Source organism: Oncorhynchus masou, chromosome 3 (genome assembly GCF_036934945.1).
Source record: "Oncorhynchus masou masou isolate Uvic2021 chromosome 3, UVic_Omas_1.1, whole genome shotgun sequence".
Taxonomy (NCBI): domain Eukaryota; kingdom Metazoa; phylum Chordata; class Actinopteri; order Salmoniformes; family Salmonidae; genus Oncorhynchus; species Oncorhynchus masou.
In genome coordinates this window covers 22,665,738-22,686,003 of record NC_088214.1, presented here as the reverse complement: position 1 = coordinate 22,686,003, position 20,266 = coordinate 22,665,738, and the positions used below count along the sequence as shown (strand labels likewise).

Here is a 20,266-nt window from a genome sequence, read left to right as displayed (position 1 = left end):
TTTAATCTGTATGTGTGAGGATTGGGGAATGTGTTAAAACAGCTCCCACTCTAAACATACTGTGTGTTTCTGCGAGGGGTTGGGATACGGCAGAATACCGGTTTCTGTTGGACATTTAAGTAGGCTTCTCCTTCTACTCCATTAGGACAACAAAGTGAATGGAGTGACAGACTCCACCCGTATCATGGGATATTCCTTCCTGTACCCGGCAGTGATCCCACGGCCCTACGTCTGCACGGTAACCCTCACCCCGCAGGACGAGTTCTTCATCCTGGGAAGCCGTGGCTTGTGGGATGCCGTGTCACCGTCGGAGGCGGTGGAGGCGGTGCGTAATGTCCCAGACGGCCTGGCTGCAGCCAAGAAGCTGTGTACGCTGGCCCAGGGCTACGGCTGCACCGACAGTCTCTGTGCCGTGGTGGTGCAGCTCTCTGTGAGTGAGGACTGCTGCTGCTTCAGAGACCATCACCAGCCGCACCCCAGCCCTGTATTGGGCGGCTACCCCTCTTCGGGGGGTTCGTCGATAAAGGAGCGACCCACAGGGGATGGCTCCCTCCCTGTCCCCCCGTCCTCCTGCAGTGAGATCAGCAGTGAGATCAGTACTAGTGAGATGAGCAGCGAGGTGGGATCCACGGCCTCCTCTGACGAGCCTCCTCAGAGTTCCCTGGGGCTGCTGCATGAACAACCCCACCACCACCTGCACCACCAGGCCAACCAGCTCTCCCTGCAGGCCCAGCACGCTGCCCAGCCCTGCCCTTACCCTCACCCAGGCTCGGAGCTCCCTGCCCGGGGCTGCTGTGCTCTCCACCCTGCCTGTCTGACCGGATCCTTCCAGAGGCAGCTGTCCAGCGCCACCTTCTCCAGCGCACTATCTGACAACGGGCTGGACAGTGAGGATGAGGAGCCCATCGCCGGGGTCTTCTCCAACGGGAGCAGAGTGGAGGTGGAGGCCGACATCCACTGCCTTAGGGTTGAGGCCTCTTTATCATCATCAGGACCGGAACGCTTGCTGGCCCCTCCTCCCCCTCCTCCACCCTGCACCCCGGAACCACTCGAGGAAGGGGTGGAGCTGACCCTGGGGGAGGCGGATATGAGGGAGGATAGAGAAGAGGGCTGGTCAGTGGGCTGCGGCAGACCGGGTGATGATGGGAAGGCCATGGGGAAGAGGAGGGGGAACGGCTCTGTGGCCCCCCAGGAGAAGAGCCACAACCTGATCGAGGTGGCAGCAGACGCCCCATCTAAGAAGGGAGGGGGATACTTCACGGCACCCGCCCAGCCCGACCCGGACGACCAGTTCATCATCCCTCCAGAGCTGGTGGAGGAGGTCAAGGAGATCATGAAGCAGCATCAGCAGAAGCAACAGAAAACACCTAGCCCCGACCAGCCTGCAGACTACTAGGACTGCAGGGAATTAGGACACACCCCAAAATCCCTACAGTGGAGAATCGCTACAGTCTTCGGACTAGCTGAGTAACCTATGTATCTGAAAAACAGCACCTTGCTGAGATGTCTACAGACTACAATCACTCAACCCCTTTCTCCTGAGACCACAGCACTGGAGTACCAAGCACTGTAACCGGCTCCAACCCTTTCCCCAAAGTGACCTATAGAATAGGACATGCAAATGAGCCCTTTAAGATAACCCAACCCTATTGGGTATCCTACTTATGGACACACCTTTTATGGTCCAAAGTAGTTCCACTACTACTCACAGACAGACTGTGCGGAACGTTGTTTTTACATTAGACAACGAACCAATGAGTACCTATGTAATCAACACTAGTCTCTCTGCAAAAGGGTTAGCCTATCACAACACACAGTAATGGACATGATGCCGTTGTTTTTTTACTTACCATATCTTTTAATGTAAAGAAAATTAAGTTGCTGAAAAAACCTTGTTAAATGAAACATGGAGAACAATCTTTTTTATTATCAATGAAATACATTTGAATGGTGCACACCAATAATACCACGCTTAACTGTTGTAGATGGGGCACTTGATAAAACTCTATTTCTTCAGTAAATCATGGCTCTTGGCCTGTACAAAAGGCATAGACATTTTTGTAGAAATTTGAAAGACTAACTCTTAGGAGTTGCATACTCTTTATGGTGACCTAGTCACTTTTACTAATCTTCTCTGAGAGAAATTGTGATTTGTTTCCCCCAATGAATTGTAAATAAGAGAAATACTGATGCTTTTAAAGGAACTGTGTACCTGTATGTTTGTGGATGGATTTAGTGGTGTAGAGGGGGTGTGGGTCAGACCTAATTTCGCCGATCTCACCTTTTTCTCGTAGACACATACACTCAGAGACATGTTCAATACACACACAGATACGTGCATACACAGTACACCCACCCTGTTATACAGTACAAGAGCACACAATTCACTATGGTTCTTTTCATTCAGTTCTGTTGATACTTACATCTTGGTTAGTCAGCACTCCCTCTAATGTGCTCACAACACACACACACACACACACGGTATTCTGTCCCACTGCTATCACCGGCATGACTGTGTCCAGTTCAGTAATGCAAACAAATGCTATATTATCCACATGGAAAGTAAACCACACAAAACGTTCCTGTCTTTGGTATAATAAATCTTCCATTTGTAAGCTTTGTTGTTCGAGTGGTATTTTTATATTTTGCAGTTACATTTTAAATTCTCTCTGTGTGCGTTTGACACGTGTAAACTTAGACAATCATTTCTCTCAGTATTCCTCCCCTTTTCCAATGTATGACCCACTTGTATTTTGCAGATTAAGGTCATACAATTTTAAGTTCCTATAAACCCGAAAACAGCCATAAAGTATAGCTGATAGCTTTCAATTAGACTTTACAATACAATTTCAAATGTACCATTTTTACATTACTGTTATCCAGAAATGCAGGATAATCTCTTGTTGCACATGTGTCATACTATAGCTCTAGTTTGGGCTCTATTCAATCTCTATAGCTGAAGTTTGGCTCTATAGCACGCTTGAAATTTAGAGGGAATTTCCAATTGAGCTGACATGTAGCGTTTACCGTGAATGTCGTGTCTACTAACGCGGAAACATTGCCTCTAAATGTCAATCTGGCTACAACACAGAACTTCAGTGCTACTTATTGAATAGAGTCCTAATTTGAAAATCAGATGTATGTGCACCTTATGACCAGAAGAGGTCAATATTGTCAAATGTTTATATTAGCATCTCATTCATTTCAAAATCAGACTAACTCTAGAACCACTTATTATATTTATACCCCTAATGCCTTCCCTTCCATGACTACAACATCAACATTTCAGATATAATTATCTCAATTTAAAACTATTAAGAGTCTGATATGAAAATGCCATGACAGCAACACTAATGTAGCGTATGCCCTGAACAATACTGTACATACACTTCAAAAATTTAGCACAAGAAAATAGTTGGAGATTTACATACACAAAGAAACTACAAATCATGTCAAATTAACAGGCTGATCAAAATACATGGCTGATAGGCAGATAATTATTGGGATGAGACATTTAAGTGGTATTTCCAGTAGATCTTTTGTAATTTTATATTTGAAGGAGTTGTAGCTTTTGCAGTTAACTTCTTCATCTACTTAATGCTGGCCATGAATAGATTTGGTTCTGGCAGGGGAAAACATTACATTCCTGTGATGGTGACATTGGACATGGTGATGCCCCGGTCCCCTCCACCTCCACTGTTCTTGTTTTTCCTCTTCACACACACCACACTGACTGCAGTCACCACCAACATGCCACCCAGCACAGAGAAAGAGGCTATAAGCGCTGTGGTCATCGTGTCCTGGGTGGAACCCTGATACTGACAACTCTCTCCGTAGTACCACCAGTCGTCACCAACTGCACACCTAGAGAGAGACCGAGAGAGAGAGAGTCACCTAATCTATCCACTGCACATCTGGATAGGGACCGAGAGAGGGTCACCTATCTATCCACTGCACATCTGGATAGGGACCGAGAGAGAGTCACCTATCTATCCACTGCACATCTGGATAGGGAGAGAGAAATATAGCTCTAACACGGTTCACCTATACAGAGGGGAAGAAAGTGGGAGTCAATAAACAGGCAACACTGGTTGTAATGATGTCATTATACAACCAGTTTTGCCTGCTGGGCTGTGTATGTGTGAAGGGTAAGACTGAGGAAACAGAGGGAATAATTTGTATCTGCACAGCTGGTGCAAGATAATAAAAGGAAAGAATCAAGCTGTGGTTATCAACGCAGAGAGAAGAACAGAGCGAAAGAGAGAAATAGAATTCAGTATGGATGATTGCCTTTCAGACCATTGTATTGTGTAAGCGACAAGCCTCCATAATAAAGTGTCCTCACCTGCAGACAGCATTTCCAGCATCCACCACACAGACGCCCTCATTCCCACATGTGACCTTAGTGCAGGGGTCAGTAGGTGGCAATATGGCGGTGGTAACCGTGGTGACTGGTGGCAATGTGGAGGAGGGTACGGGCTGGGTCACCGTGAGATGTGACACATCTGAAGACAGAGATTGGGGGGAGGGGGCATGTATGTAATGAGAATGAGGTACAGTACACATAGTACTAACATAGAAATGAATGTTGGCCTACAGATACTGGGATGGGATTGGGTAGCATGATTGATTATAGAAATGGCGAATGGGCGTGAATTGGTAATGAATCACGTGATGTGGACATCACAGTCGACTTTGGCCACGAAAAACAATCCACCTCCGCCCCTTTCTCAATTTTCAAACAGAAATAAAGTGTTCCTTTGGTGGTTTGTCGATGTGTCATTCTGGTCATGCGCACTGTGACCAGCATAGTTAGCTAGCCAGTAACTCCTCCAGTATGTGTTGACGTCATTTCAAAGGATTTGTTTTTGGATGGAAGCTGTAGAGGTTGGTAAGAATGGCACTTCTGTAGCCAAATATCTTATTCATATTTTTGAGGGTTTAAGCATTAAATTCCCTGGTATGATGGTGGATTGATCCATTGTAGTTTAAAGCCATTATTTTTGCATTTTAAATAGATGGAAAACCACAACCCATGATTTGATTTGAATAAGTGTGATGATAATCAACAAGGCAGGGTAAGGGCTAGCTGACCCACTGCATAGCGGTTGTTTTGGCGGTGTCGGAGGTGGAACTGCTGTGGACCTCTGGCTCCTGGCATCACACCTAAAGTGGACATTGCAATTGGCTGCACAGTCGCATTAACAGAAATCCCATGCAGCCTTATTTACAAGTTTGCAATAGAATGTGAGATGTTATTTCAACCTTGATTAGGCTGATAGAAATCCTCTTTATTTTGTTTAATGATTTTCAACTTGAGTGTCATTATTTCTATATAGCCTACACTAACTTATGCAGAACTTCTAACCCGAGTGGGACAAGTGTGGCTTTGTGACAATGACCACACGAGCAGCAGCTCTAGCGCAGTAACACTTCTGACACCGCCGAAACGGCAACTTGCGGGTGTTAAAACTTGATCTGGTTGAATCTAGGCCTTAATGGGATATGATGGTGGATCCACAGGAGGTTGGTGGCATCTTAATTGGGGAGGACATGCTTGTGGTTATGGCTGTAGAGGAATGAGTGGAATTGTATCAAACACATGGTTTGATGCCGCTCCGTTCCAGCCATTATTATGAGCCGTTCTCCCCTCAGCAGCTTCCATTGGTGGGATCATATGATGAGTATATTTGAACATGATTATACAAAACAGAGAGACAATGTATCATCATTTCAGAGAATGTAGAGAATGCTTTTGGCATGTTTTTGATAAAAAAGGTATTTTCAGTAGCCTGGTCCCAGATCTGTTTGTGTGATCGTGTCAAACGCAGCAATGACCATTGGTGGAAAAAGTACCCAATTGACATACTTGAGTAAAAGTAAAGATACCTTAATAGAAAATGACTCAAGTAAAAGTGAGTCACCCAGTAAAATACTACTTAAGTAAAAGTCTAAAAGTACTTGGTTTTAAATATATTTATGTGTCAAAAGTAAATGTAATTACTAAAATATACTTAAGCATCAAAAGTAAAAGTAGAAATAATATAAAATTCCTTATATAAATGCAAACCAGACAGCATCATTTTCCTTGTTTTTTTTTAACGGATAGCCAGGGTCATGCTCTAACACTCAGACATCATTTACAAACAATGTGTTGAGTGAGTCCACCAGATCAGAGGCAGAAGGGATGTTCTCTTGATAAGTGTTTAAATTAGACAGTTTTCCTGTCCTGTTAATCATTCACAATTTAACGAGTACTTTTGTCTGCCAGGGAAAATGTATGGTGTAAAAAGTACAATTGTCTTTAGGATTGTGGTGAAGTAAAAGTCAAAGTTGTACAGATACCCACCAAAAATACTTAAGTATTACTTTCAAGTATTTTTACTTACACCACTGACAATGACCAAACAGATCTGGGACCAGGCTAACTTTTGTCAGGACTGACCATAGGAGTTGGCAATACAGCACGAACAGATCTGGAACCAGGCTAACTTTTGTCAGGACTGACCATAGGAGTTGGCAATACAGCACGAACAGATCTGGAACCAGGCTAACTTTTGTCATGGCTAACCATAGGAGTTGGCAATACAGCACAAACAAATCTGGGACCAGGGGAATGTTTCAGAACTTCTTACCCTCCATGGTAAGCAGGAAGATGGCGTCTCCCCCCTTGATGAAGTCCCTGCTCTTGGCCCTGCCATGGGTGAGGTACGCGGTTGTCCCGGCACCCGGCCCACGGAAATATTTGGTCCCGTCCGCCGCTGACACTTCAACGCCCACCTTACGAGGGTCATCCCAGAAGAACAGTTCTGAAGTCTCTGAAAGGTAAAAACACGGATCTTTCTCAATATACTCTACATGACTTCATCTATGAAATAGGAAGACTCATACTTTAAGTCCATGCAAAACCAGCTGGAACATCTCAGAAAAAAATGGTAATTCCATTAATTTGAAAATGGAATTTAACTCCATATGTTAAAGTAAATCCCTGGGTTTCAAATTGTTCTGCACTTGTCTTGGTCTATATTAATTAGGCATTTCAGAAGGGCATTGACCTAGGATCAGTTTAGCCTTTCAGATAATAATGAAAAAAATTACATGGAGAGAGGGAACCTGATCCTAGATCAACACTCCCAGTCTAAGATGCTTAATGAATACTGGACCTGGACTGACCACTGAGTTTCTTAGTAGGATCGGTGGTGACACTGCGCTGGTTGTTCATACGCCTCATGATGTCTGGGTTCTGATCGAACAGCATCATGGTCATCTGTTTCCACGGACACGGCCACTTCCGCACTTCTGTGTCACCGGTCATGGTCACCAGGTGGGCGTAGGCAGAAAGCTCCCCCGCATAGCCCTCCTTCCCACTAGGGTAGAGCCCCATCTGGAAGGTGTAGCCCTCTCTGGACTTGAACGGGGGGCTGTAGATGGGTTTGTCGTTAGGAGTGGTCTCCATGATGTGGCTGAAGTTCTTCACCCGCCACACGTGGTCGGGGCAGGTAGTCTCAGAGAGGTTGATGTCGTCCAGGGAGAGACCACCTGTGGAGGGGGCGTCGCCCTTGATGCCCTCGAACACCACCCGGAACTTCTTGACCACGTTCAGGCTCACATGGTGCAGGTGCCATAGGTCTTGAGGTGGTGCTGGGAGAAAGAGGAAACCATTAAGTTTATAAATACAGTACAAAGAATATTGTTGTGTAGAATTTACAGTATATCATATGTTATACGCATTATACAGGTTATACACCCAATATGATGGGTGTAAACTAATAACAGATTATTTGAATGTCTATAGGTTGATGTAACAGCTATGTTAGAGACCATATGTTAGAGATGTTAGCTATGTTAGAGACCATATGTTAGAGATGTTAGCTATGATAGAGACAATATGTTAGAGATGTTAGCTATATTAGAGACCATATGTTAGAGATGTTAGCTATGTTAGAGACCATATGTTAGAGATGTTAGCTATGTTAGAGACAATATGTTAGAGATGTTAGCTATGTTAGAGACCATATGTTAGAGATGTTAGCTATGTTAGAGACCATATGTTAGAGATGTTAGCTATGTTAGAGACAATATGTTAGAGATGTTACCAACTATGGGCTGAATAACACGCAGGGTTCCGTTGGGGTGGGCTTTATCGTACTCTCGGACAAGGATCACCAGCTGATCGTTGGCGCCACCACCATTGTAGAGGAAAAACTGCAGGCACTGGTAGCTTCTCTTGGGGTAGAGCAGTCTGCTCTCCAGCCTGGCTGTGTCTGCTGGTCTGCCTGTGGCAGTGCTCAAGTGCATGAAGTAGCCTGAGCCTGTGAACAATGGACATCAGTATACATTTGCCATTGGATTGTTAAGTAGGGTCAGCCTATAACTTTAGCCTATAACTAGAGCTCAGAGTTTTACTAACCAGGTAACCGTCAGGGAAATCTCTAGGTGTTATTTATAACTGGACCTTTGATCACCCTTTAGACTGTAAGATAAGAAGAGAGCTGATAGTGATCTGCCCTGTCAGGTACTGAGGATGGGAGGTTGTTTTGTGGTTGGTGTGTACTGAGGGGGTGCTCACCCGTGCATTTGCCCATGTTGGAGTAGTCCGTGTTGGGCCCGCCAGGTGCCTGGGTCACCCTTGTCCATTCTGCCTGGTCCCCCGGCCCCTGGATCATACCACAGATGTTCTCCCTCTCAAAGTCGCAGGTGTCCAGGAAAGTGGAGGAGCGTGCTGGATCAAAGGACACGTATATGCAATCACCATCAGCTGAACAGCAATCATAGGAAAACTTTGACCAGCTGTAAACGTTTTTATCTAGGTTTACCATATACCTATGCAGTACCATGTACCCAACCACGTTTGATAATCCACTAGGGTTCTCAATCAAATATACACTGCAGAAAGATCCTGAGTTTTGCTTTGAACATATCGCCTAACTAATCACTGTAATTAAAGTTTTATAGCAGAAATGTGACATTCCAGCAAAGGAAGTCTCCTGCACTGTGGGTTTGACTAAATTACAGTCTCCATCAAATAAATCAGTAGATCAGCAGGTCAATGTGAGTATGTCTTACTACTTACTTGGTAGATCAGTCAGTCTGTTCAGACAGTCGTTGATCACTGACTGAGCAGACGGATGCTCTTGAACATGGCCTGAGTCTTACTGCAGTTATACAGCCCATTGTTCCTATGCCTTACGACAGTTGTAGAGGCCTAAAGTGACTGAGCTTTACAGCAGCTGCAGAGGCCTAAAGTGACTGAGCTTTACAGCAGCTGTCGAGGCCTAAAGTGGCTGAGCCTTACTGCAGTTGTAGAGGCCTAAAGTGGCTGAGCCTTACTGCAGTTGTAGATGCCTAAAGTGACTGAGCCTTACTGCAGTTGTAGATGCCTAAAGTGACTGAGCCTTACTGCAGTTGTAGATGCCTAAAGTGACTGAGCCTTACTGCAGTTGTAGAGGCCTAAAGTGACTGGGCCTTACTGCAGTTGTAGAGGCCTAAAGTGACTGGGCCTTACTGCAGTTGTAGATGCCTAAAGTGTCTGAGTCGTACTGCAGTTGTAGATGCCTAAAGTGACTGGGCCTTACTGCAGTTGTAGATGCCTAAAGTGACTGGGCCTTACTGCAGTTGTAGAGGCCTAAAGTGACTGGGCCTTACTGCAGTTGTAGATGCCTAAAGTGACTGGGCCTTACTGTAGTTGTAGAGGCCTAAAGTGTCTGAGTCGTACTGCAGTTGTACAGCCTAATGTGCCTGTGTCTTACTGCAGTTGTAGAGGCCTAAAGTGACTGGGCCTTACTGCAGTTGTAGAGGCCTAAAGTGACTGGGCCTTACTGCAGTTGTAGAGGCCTAAAGTGTCTGAGACGTACTGCAGTTGTAGATGCCTAAAGTGACTGAGTCGTACTGCAGTTGTAGAGGCCTAAAGTGACTGGGCCTTACTGCAGTTGTAGAGGCCTAAAGTGTCTGAGTCGTACTGCAGTTTTAGAGGCCTAAAGTGACTGGGCCTTACTGCAGTTGTAGATGCCTAAAGTGACTGGGCCTTACTGCAGTTGTAGAGGCCTAAAGTGACTGGGCCTTACTGCAGTTGTAGATGCCTAAAGTGACTGGGCCTTACTGCAGTTGTAGAGGCCTAAAGTGTCTGAGTCGTACTGCAGTTGTACAGCCTAATGTGCCTGTGTCTTACTGCAGTTGTAGAGGCCTAAAGTGACTGGGCCTTACTGCAGTTGTAGAGGCCTAAAGTGACTGGGCCTTACTGCAGTTGTAGATGCCTAAAGTGACTGAGCCTTACTGCAGTTGTAGAGGCCTAAAGTGTCTGAGTCGTACTGCAGTTGTAGATGCCTAAAGTGACTGGGCCTTACTGCAGTTGTAGATGCCTAAAGTGACTGGGCCTTACTGCAGTTGTAGAGGCCTAAAGTGACTGGGCCTTACTGCAGTTGTAGATGCCTAAAGTGTCTGAGTCGTACTGCAGTTGTAGATGCCTAAAGTGACTGGGCCTTACTGCAGTTGTAGATGCCTAAAGTGACTGGGCCTTACTGCAGTTGTAGAGGCCTAAAGTGACTGGGCCTTACTGCAGTTGTAGATGCCTAAAGTGACTGGGCCTTACTGCAGTTGTAGAGGCCTAAAGTGTCTGAGTCGTACTGCAGTTGTACAGCCTAATGTGCCTGTGTCTTACTGCAGTTGTAGAGGCCTAAAGTGACTGGGCCTTACTGCAGTTGTAGAGGCCTAAAGTGACTGGGCCTTACTGCAGTTGTAGAGGCCTAAAGTGTCTGAGACGTACTGCAGTTGTAGAGGCCTAAAGTGACTGAGTCGTACTGCAGTTGTAGAGGCCTAAAGTGACTGGGCCTTACTGCAGTTGTAGAGGCCTAAAGTGTCTGAGTCGTACTGCAGTTTTAGAGGCCTAAAGTGACTGGGCCTTACTGCAGTTGTAGAGGCCTAAAGTGTCTGAGTCGTACTGCAGTTGTAGAGGCCTAAAGTGACTGGGCCTTACTGCAGTTGTACAGCCTAATGTGCCTGTGTCTTACTGCAGTTGTAGAGGCCTAAAGTGACTGGGCCTTACTGCAGTTGTACAGCCTAATGTGCTTGTGTCTTACTGCAGTTGTACAGCCTAATGTGCCTGTGTCTTACTGCAGTTGTAGAGGCGCCGTAGCTTGAGCAAGTCATTATCACTGAACTCCATGCGCTGACCGATGACATCAGCGAAGGCGGGGATCTTGGTGACGATTGTAGGCTCGGTACCGTTCCTGAACGCAGTCTTACTGTAGTGCATCATGGAACCGTAGTCGTAGGGGACACCCAGAGAACTGGACATGGTGTCATTGTACGTGTTGAAGTTGTGTTCCTTACCTGGAGATTGATTGGGGGAGGGAGGGGGTAGAGGGAGGGGAGAGTTCAGGTGGGTTGGAGGGGTCAAATCAGCCAGTTTACTCACTTCTTCAAATCTAGCCTTGGAATTTCAATTCGTCTCCTGAATTGACATGTACTGTAATAAGCCTTCAACCCCAAAATGTTAGCGAGACAAAGAACGTCTCCAATGGCAGATCTGTAGGGTCAGGGCTTCATGTGGATGACAAGATGCTGACTGGAATCTTAAGAATCATGTCGCTGCTCTTTCACCTTCAATTACACAAAATTAATGACTTAATATTAATGACTTAGACCATGCACTAATCTCAAATTTCACTTTAAATTTCCATTGATGCTTATATGGTGCCCTTTGCCTGTTTGTCTGAGAGGATTAGGCAGTCGATCAGCACAAGAAGACATTTGTTTGTCCTGATCACATAGTTTATAGCTCTTGGGAAAGGTCAAGATTAATGAACAAGTAGTGTACACTGTGGGTGGGCCTGTTTGGTCAGGCTAACACTAATCTGACTTTATGTTGTCATGTTGACATATTGTAATATGCTTGTGGGAAGAAAACAGATTACTGTTTGTCCAGATGATAAGTTATTCCGAGAAATCCAATCACCATGTTTCTGATGACAAATACATGCAGGCATGCACAGTAAGAAACACCCCACTGGGAACAGACCTCAGCTCAACTTCTAAATTTTGATTTACATTCGGTTGAATTTTCAACTAACGTGAAATCACCATGTCATTGGATTTAGGTAAAAAATTTAGTTAAAAAAAATCTATTTATGTTGATGACTTTTTACAAATTCAATCAGTTTTCCACGTTGATTCAACATCTTGACGTGGAAACAATGTTGATTAAACCCATTTTTACCCAGTGGGAATAGCCTAGATTCAATCAGATCAAGCGTTAATCGGCGATATCCGACACTTGCTTAGCTGGTGTAACTGTGTTAGAGCTGTCAAATTAGAGTGTCTGCTCCGTGTGGTTATTGTCACGAAGCTACACTCGTCCCACTCGCGTCAGAAGATCAGAACGAGAAAGAAAAAAATACATTCAAATTGAAAAACATTTAACTAAACAATCAAGGTTTAGTTAAATGTTTTTCGATTTGAATGTAATTTTTTCTTTCTCGTTCTGGCAATGGCAATGTCTGCTTTAGGTATAATGCCGGGAGCTGCTTGTGTATTTGACATCTCTTACCTGGTACAACCCTAAACTTAGCCATAACCTTAACCCCTACATTTTGGGGTCAGAGGGTTAGGGGTAAGCATTATGGTTAGGGTTACCATAGGTTTAGAGGTTCAGTACCCTCAGAGATGTGGTCCCACAGGATGGTGACGTAGTCATCGCGGTCCGACCGTGACTGCTCATGCCAGAAACCCAGTGCATGGAGGAATTCGTGTTCGATGGTCGCAATGCGGTCACAATTGGTCCCGATGGACAACCTCTGTTTCCCCACATGTTGGTTACCCACAGAGGAGAAACAACTGAAAGAGAGACAACCATAAAACATTGTTGAGCGTTATTAATATAATACAAACTCAAAGGCTATACTACAGCCTAACCTTTTTTTCCATGGGCACATCCTTCCAAAATAAAATATATACTCTACCGTTCAAAAGTTTGGGATCACTTAGAAATGTCCTTGTTCTGGAAAAAAATATAATTTTTTAGTCCATTAAAATAACATACAATTGATCAGAAATACAGTGTAGATATTGTTAATGTTGTAAATGACCATTGTGGCCGGAATATGTATATAGGCATACAGAGGCCCATTATCAGCAACCATCACTCCTGTGTTCCAATGGCACATTGTGTTAGCTAATCCAAGTTTATCATTTTAAAAGGCTAATTGATCATTAGAAAACCCTTTTGCAATTATGTTAGCAAAGCTGAAAACTATTGTTCTTATTAAAGAAGCAATTGGACTGGCCTTCTTTAGTCTAGTTGAGTATCTGGAGCATCAGCATTTGTGGGTTCGACTACAGGCACAAACTGGCCAGAAACAAAGCCCTTTCTCCTGAAACTCATCAGTCTATTCTTGTTCTGAGAAATTAAGGCTATTCCATGCCAGAAATTTCCAAGAAACTGAAAATCTTGTACAACGCTGTGTACTACTCACTTCACAGAACAGCACTGGCTCTAACCATAATGGAACGAGGAGTGGGAAGCCCCGGTGCACAACAGAGCAAGAGGACAAGTACATTAGTGCGTCTAGTTTGAGAAACAGACGCCTCACAAGTCCTCAACTGGCAGCTTCTTTAAATAGTTCCCGCAAAACACCAGTCTCAACGTCAACAGTGAAGAGGCAACTCCGGGATGCTGGCATTCTAGGCAGAGTTTCAAAGAAAAAGCCATCTCTCAGACTGGCCAATAAAAATAAAAGATTAATGGGCAAAAGAACACAGACAGCATCCCGGAGTAGAAGGCCAGCATCCCGGAGTCGCGTCTTCACTGTTGACGTTGAGACTGGTGTTTTGCAGGTACTATTTAATGAAGCTGCCAGTTGAGGACTTGTGAGGCGTCTGTTTCTCAGTCATAGTCATTTACAACATTAACAATGTCTACACTGTATTTCTGATCAAATTTATGTTATTTCAATGGACAAAAAATGTATTTCTTTGAAAAACAAGGACATTTCTAAGTGACCCCAAACTTTTGAACGGTAGTGTACTGCCAGGAGTGGATCTCCTAGTGAGACAATAACCCCAAACATACAGTACCTGTCAAAAGTTTGGACACACCTACTCATTCAAGGGTCTTCTTTATTTTAAATATTTTCTACATTGTAGAATAACAGTGAAGACATCAAAACTATGAAATAACACATATGGAATCATGTAGTAACCAAAAATGTGTTAAACAATTCAAAATATATTTTATATTTGAGATTCTTCAAAGTAGCCACCCTTTGCCTTGATGACAGCTTTGCTTCACTTGTAATGCTTTTGACTAGTACTGTATATACATTTTATGCAGTCATGTATGTTCAGTATCTTGAAAGCACAATGTAGAAACATTATAAATCAACATAAAAACAGAGCAGTCCATAACAGCGTACAGTACCCGCTTCCTTTGAAAATGGAAATGTAGTTCTGCTCTCCCTCCCAAGGGTTGAAGTCGATACAGGTCTTCAGTCGGTACTGTTCAAAGGCCTTCAGGATAACACCTTTTGCATTTATCTCTGTGTTGTGAATAGAAGATATGTCTTGTAACCATGAAATTACACATTCAATTGAAGACTATGCCACATGACCTATTTCGAGCAATGGACCATAAAATAGTATCATTGCGTAAATTCATGTATTGCCCCTCTTAAATAGTCAACCTTTAGAACCAAAAACATGTCTCAAAGTGAATGTGTATTATACTAAGCAAAAATATAAACGCAGCAATCTCAAAGACTTTACTGAGTTACAGTTCATATAAAGAAATCAGTCAATTGAAAACATTTATTAATCTATGGATTTCACATGACTGAGAAGATATTTTCAGTTTCCAGGAATTGTGTACAGATCCTTGCCACATGGAGCCGTGCATTATCATGCTGAAACATGATAGCGGCGGATGAATGGCATAACAATTGCCCCTCAGGATCTCATCACGGTATCCCTGTGCATACGTATTGCCATTGATAAAATGCAATTGTGTTTGTTGTCTGTAGCTAATAAATGCCTATATCTTAACCCCACCACCATGGGACACTCTGTTCACAACATTTGATATCAGCAAACCGCTCGCCCACACAACGCCATACAAGTGGTCTGTGGTTGTGAGGCTGGTTGGGCGTACTGCCAAGTTCTCCAAAACAACGTTGGAGGCGGCTTATGGTAAAGAAATTAAAATTGAATTCTCTGGCAACAGCTCTGGTGGACATTCCTACAGTCAGCATGCCAATTGCACGCTCCCTCAAAATTTGAGTAATCTGTGGCATTGCCATGTAGGATAAAACAGCACATTTTAGAGTGACCTTTTGTTGACTCCAGCACGAGGTGCACTTGTGTGATGATCAGGCTGTTTAATCAGCTTCTTGATATGCCACACCTGTCAGGTGTATAGATTATCTTGGCAAAGGAGAAATGCTCACTAACAGGGATGTGCTCACCGAACGTGCTACCTGTCCCAGACCTGCTGTTTTCAACTCTCTAGAGACAGTAGGAGTGGTAGAGATGCTCTTAATGATCGGCTATGAAAAGCCAACTGACATTTACTCCTGAGGTGCTGACTTGCTGCACCCTCGACAACTACTGTGATTATTATTATTTGACCATGCTGGTCATTTATGAACATTTGAACATCTTGGCCATGTTCTGTATAATCTCCACCCGGCACAGCCAGAAGAGTACTGGCCACCCCTCATAGCCTGGTTCCTCTCTAGGTTTCTTCCTAGGTTTTGGCCTTTCTTGGGAGTTTGTCCTAGCCACCGTGCTTCTACACCTGCATTGCTTGCTGTTTGGGGTTTTAGGCTGGGTTTCTGTACAGCACTTTGAGATATCAGCTGATGTACGAAGGGCTATATAAATACATTTGATTTGATTTAAACAAATTTGTGCACAAAACTTGAGAGAAATAAGCTTTTTATGCGTATGCAACATTTCTGGGATCTTTTATTTCAGCTCATGAAATATGGAAGCAACACTTTAAATTATGTGTTTATATTTCTGTTCAGTGTAGATGTACACTGCATTCAGAAAGTATTCAGACCCCTACGTTACAGCCTTATTCTAAAATTGTTTAAATCGCTTTTTCCGCCTTATCAAGCTACACACAATACCCCATAATGACAAAGCAAAAACAGTTCTTTATTTTTTTTTAAATTGCAAATATATTACAAATGTAAATCTGAAATGTCACATTTACATAAGTATGCAGACCTTTTACTCAGTACTTGATTAAAACACCTTTAGCAGTGATTACAGCCTTGAGTCTCCTTGGGTATGATACTACAAGCTTGGCACACCTGTATTTGGGGAGTTTCTCCCATTCTTCTTTGCAGATCCTCTCAAGCTCTGTCAGCTTGGAAGGGGAGCATCACTACACAGCTATTTTCAGGTCTCTCCAGAGATGTTAGATCGGGTTCAAGTCCAGGCTCTGGCTGGGCCACTCAAGGACATTCAGAGACTTGTTCCGAAGCCATTCCTGCATTGTCTTGACTGTGTGCTTAGGGTTGTTGTCCTGTTGGAAGGTGAACCTTTGCCCCAGTCTGAAGTCCTGAGTACTCTGGAGAAGGTTTTCATCAAGGATCTCTCTCTGTACTTTGCTTATTTCATCTTTTGCTTGATCCTGACTAGTCTCCCAGTCCCTGCCGCTGACAAACATCCCCACAGCATAATGCTGCCACCACCATGCTGCACCGTAGGGATGGTGCCAGATTTCCTCCAAACGTGACGCTTGGCATTCAGGGCAAAGAGTTCAATCTTGGTTTCATCAGACCAGAGAATCTTGTTTTTCATGGTCTGAGAGTCCTTTAGGTGCCTTTTGGCAAACTCCAAGCAGGCTGTCATGTACCTTTTATTGAGGAGAGGCTTCCGTCTGGCCACTCTACCATAAAGGCCTGGAGTGGAGTGCTGCAGAGTTTGTTGTCCATCTGGAAGGTTCTCCTAACTCCACAGAGGAACTCTGGAGCTCTGTCAGAGTGACCATCGGGTTCTTGGTCACCTCCCTGACCAAGGCCCTTCTCTCCTGATTGCTCAGTTTGGCTGGGCAGCCAGCTCTAGGAAGAGTTCTTGGTGGTTCCAAACTTCTATCATTTAAGAATGATGGATGCCACTGTGCTCTTGGGGAACTTCAATGCTGCGAAAAAATGTTGGTACCCCTGTGCCTCGAAACAATCCTGTCTCTGCACTCTACGGATAATTCCTTTGACCTCATGGCTTGGTTTTTGCTCTGACTTTCACTGTCAACTGTGGGACCTTATATAGACAAGTGTGTGTCTATCCAAATCATGTCCAATCATTTGAATTTACCACAGGTGGACTCCAATAAAGCTGTAGAAACATCTCAAGGATGATCAATGGAAACAGGATGTACCTGTGCTCAATATTGTGTCTCGTAGCAAAGGGTCTGAATACTTATGTAAATAAGGTATTTCTGTTTTGTAAGTTTTTATACATTTGCAAAAAAATTTAAGAACATGTTTTGTCATCATGGGTTATTGTGTGTAGATTGATGAGGAAAATAAGTAATTCAATCTATTAATTAATTTTAGAATAAGGTTGTAACGTCAAGGGGTCTGAATACTTTCCGAATGCACTGTATGTATTATATTGTATCTACATATATGGTCTTACCCAAGTCATCCTCAAAGTAGTAGGGAACAGTCTTTGGCCATCTGTATTGATCCCCTATTATAGAATTCCGGCCTTGTTTCTGAGTCAGCCGTAGATTACATTTGACAAAAAAAGAAATAATAAATCATTTAGTTCTGTTAAGCCTGGGCAGTGAGCTGATATCATAGAAATATAATTGCCCAATTAAATTGCTGTGGTCTGCAATCAATGGAACTTCCCCATTATTGTCTTTCTATTTCTATGCTTGATATAACATGTCATTGTTAAAGTGAAGACCAGCAGAAGTACTTATTAACTCACCTCATCAAGCTCAATATCCCCCTCCACCAGGTTTAACCCAGCCTCTGTTAGGACCAAGCACACACACACACACACACACACACACACACACACACACACACACACACACACACACACACACACACACACACACACACACACACACACACACACACACACACACACACACACACACACACACACACACACACACACACACACACACACACACACACACACACACACACACACACACACACACACACACACAGCACATTGCTATGAAACTCCCATTAAGTTATTAGAAACAAGATTAAGTAACATCCTAACTGACAAACCTTCATTGATATCAAAGATGTCCATGTCCCTTCCACCATCCACATCATATTCTGTAGAATAAATGTAAAGGACATACAGTAAATGACAGCTTTGAATAGGTGACATTCTATTTGAAATATTGAAAAGAAAATAAGAAAATCCACTTACCTAAAACTCTTGGTGTAGGCTGACAAGCAACAGAGGGAAAACGTACCATTGTTTAGAGAAAGTAAGTGACCATTGTAACAATGCAAATGAGGCATTATACTAATTTAAAATGAAAATGCAAATTAGGTCAACATAAATCATATTACAGTATCTTAATAACAAAGAAAACCATTCAATACCAGTACTAAATCTATATTGATGTTTCTTTGAGACATGTATCTCATTTTCACCAATATATAAATAAACAGATAAATGCAACATAACCTTACCAGAGATAAGACATTTTCACATAAGATCCATGAAATATGAAGGATGACTAAATATGTAGTTCTCCTCCCCATGTTTACTCCCTAGTCAAAGAATCCCTTAGTATGGAACACTAAGAATTAGTAGCCTTGGCCTCTCAGACAGACTTGTAAAAGGTGCTAAGCTCGTCCGATGGACCAGATAAAAGTACATGTGATGGCAAGATCAATAATTGACAGAGCAAGAAACAAAGTGTCATAATTCACCTACAGTCGACAGATGACTTGTCCACACACCTTTTCACACACACACATAAACACACACCTCTACATACACACATGTACAGTCAGGTCCAGAATGATTGTCCCCCTTGATAAAGATTATCAAAAAAATAGTATATAATACTTCATACAAATACGGAGCTATATTGTACGCTCAAATACAAATGAAAATGGTATACTTATATATATACATATAGTGGGGCAAAAACGTATTTAGTCAGCCACTAGTCAGAACTTGTTATCAGTATTAAATACACCTGTCCACAACCTCAAACAGTCACACTCCAAACTCCACTATGGCCAAGACCAAAGAGCTGTCAAAGGACACCAGAAACAAAATTGTAGACCTGCACCAGGCTGGGAAGACTGAATCTGCAATAGATAAGCAGCTTGGTTTGAAGAAATCAACTGTGGGAGCAATTATTAGGAAATGGAAGACATAGAAGACCACTAATAATCTCCCTCGATCTGGGGCTCCACGCAAGATCTCACCCCGTGGGGTCAAAATGATCACAAGAACGGTGAGTAAAAATCCCAGAACCACACAGGGGGACCTAGTGAATGACCTGCAGAGAGCTGGGACCAAAGTAACAAAGCCTACCATCAGTAACACACTACGCCACCAGGGACTCAAATCCTGCAGTGCCAGACGTGTCCCCCTGCTTAAGCCAGTACATGTCCAGGCCCGTCTGAAGTTTGCTAGAGAGCATTTGGATGATCCAGAAGAAGATTGGGAGAATGTCATATGGTCAGATCAAACCAAAATATAACTTTTTGGTAAAAACTCAACTCGTCGTGTTTGGAGGACAAAGAATGCTGAGTTGCATCCAAATGAACACCATACCTACTGTGAAGCATGGGGGTGGAAACAGCATGCTTTGGGGCTGTTTTTCTGCAAAGGGACCAGGACGACTGATCCATTTAAAGGAAAGAATGAATAGGGCCATGTATCCTTCCATCAGCAAGGGCATTGAAGATGAAACGTGGCTGGGTCTTTCAGCATGACAATGATCCCAAACACACCGCCCGGGCAACGCAGAATGGCTTCGTAAAAAGCATTTCAAGGTCCTGGAGTGGCCTAGCCAGTCTCCAGATCTCAACCCCATAGAAAATATTTGGAGGGAGTTGAAAGTCCCTGTTGCCCAGCAACAGCCCCAAAACATCACTGCTCTAGAGGAGATCTGCATGGAGGAATAGGCCAAAATACCAGCAACAGTGTGTGAAAATCTTGTGAAGACTTACAGAAAACGTTTGACCTCTGTCATTGCCAACAAAGTGTATATAACAAAGTATTGAGATAAACTTTTGTTGTTAACCAAATACTTATTTTCCACCAT

General features: G+C 43.5%; 2 protein-coding genes across 3 annotated transcripts in view; one reads left to right on the top strand and one right to left on the bottom strand.

Moving 5' to 3' along the window:
• LOC135512943 (PH domain leucine-rich repeat protein phosphatase 1-like) overlaps positions 1-2,615 on the top strand; it is a 66,606-nt gene extending 63,991 nt beyond the window's left edge. For both annotated transcript variants that reach the window (XM_064935491.1, XM_064935482.1), the window contains one exon: positions 146-2,615. In XM_064935491.1, the coding sequence (XP_064791563.1) occupies positions 146-1,396 (1,251 nt within the window). In that variant the 3' untranslated portion in view covers positions 1,397-2,615. The remainder of the gene's footprint in view (positions 1-145) is intronic.
• mep1bb (meprin A subunit beta b) lies at positions 1,906-18,834 on the bottom strand. The gene is made up of 14 exons (XM_064935503.1): positions 18,672-18,834; positions 18,403-18,421; positions 18,255-18,305; positions 17,938-17,981; positions 17,638-17,716; positions 14,414-14,531; positions 12,653-12,831; positions 11,110-11,328; positions 8,570-8,722; positions 8,097-8,312; positions 7,174-7,641; positions 6,636-6,818; positions 4,346-4,505; positions 1,906-3,864 (listed from the first exon to the last, which is right to left on the bottom strand). Exons 1-14 carry the CDS (start codon positions 18,741-18,743, stop codon positions 3,639-3,641), a joined length of 2,187 nt encoding a protein of 728 aa, XP_064791575.1. The 5' UTR covers positions 18,744-18,834; the 3' UTR covers positions 1,906-3,638.
• Positions 18,835-20,266: the final 1,432 nt, after the last annotated feature.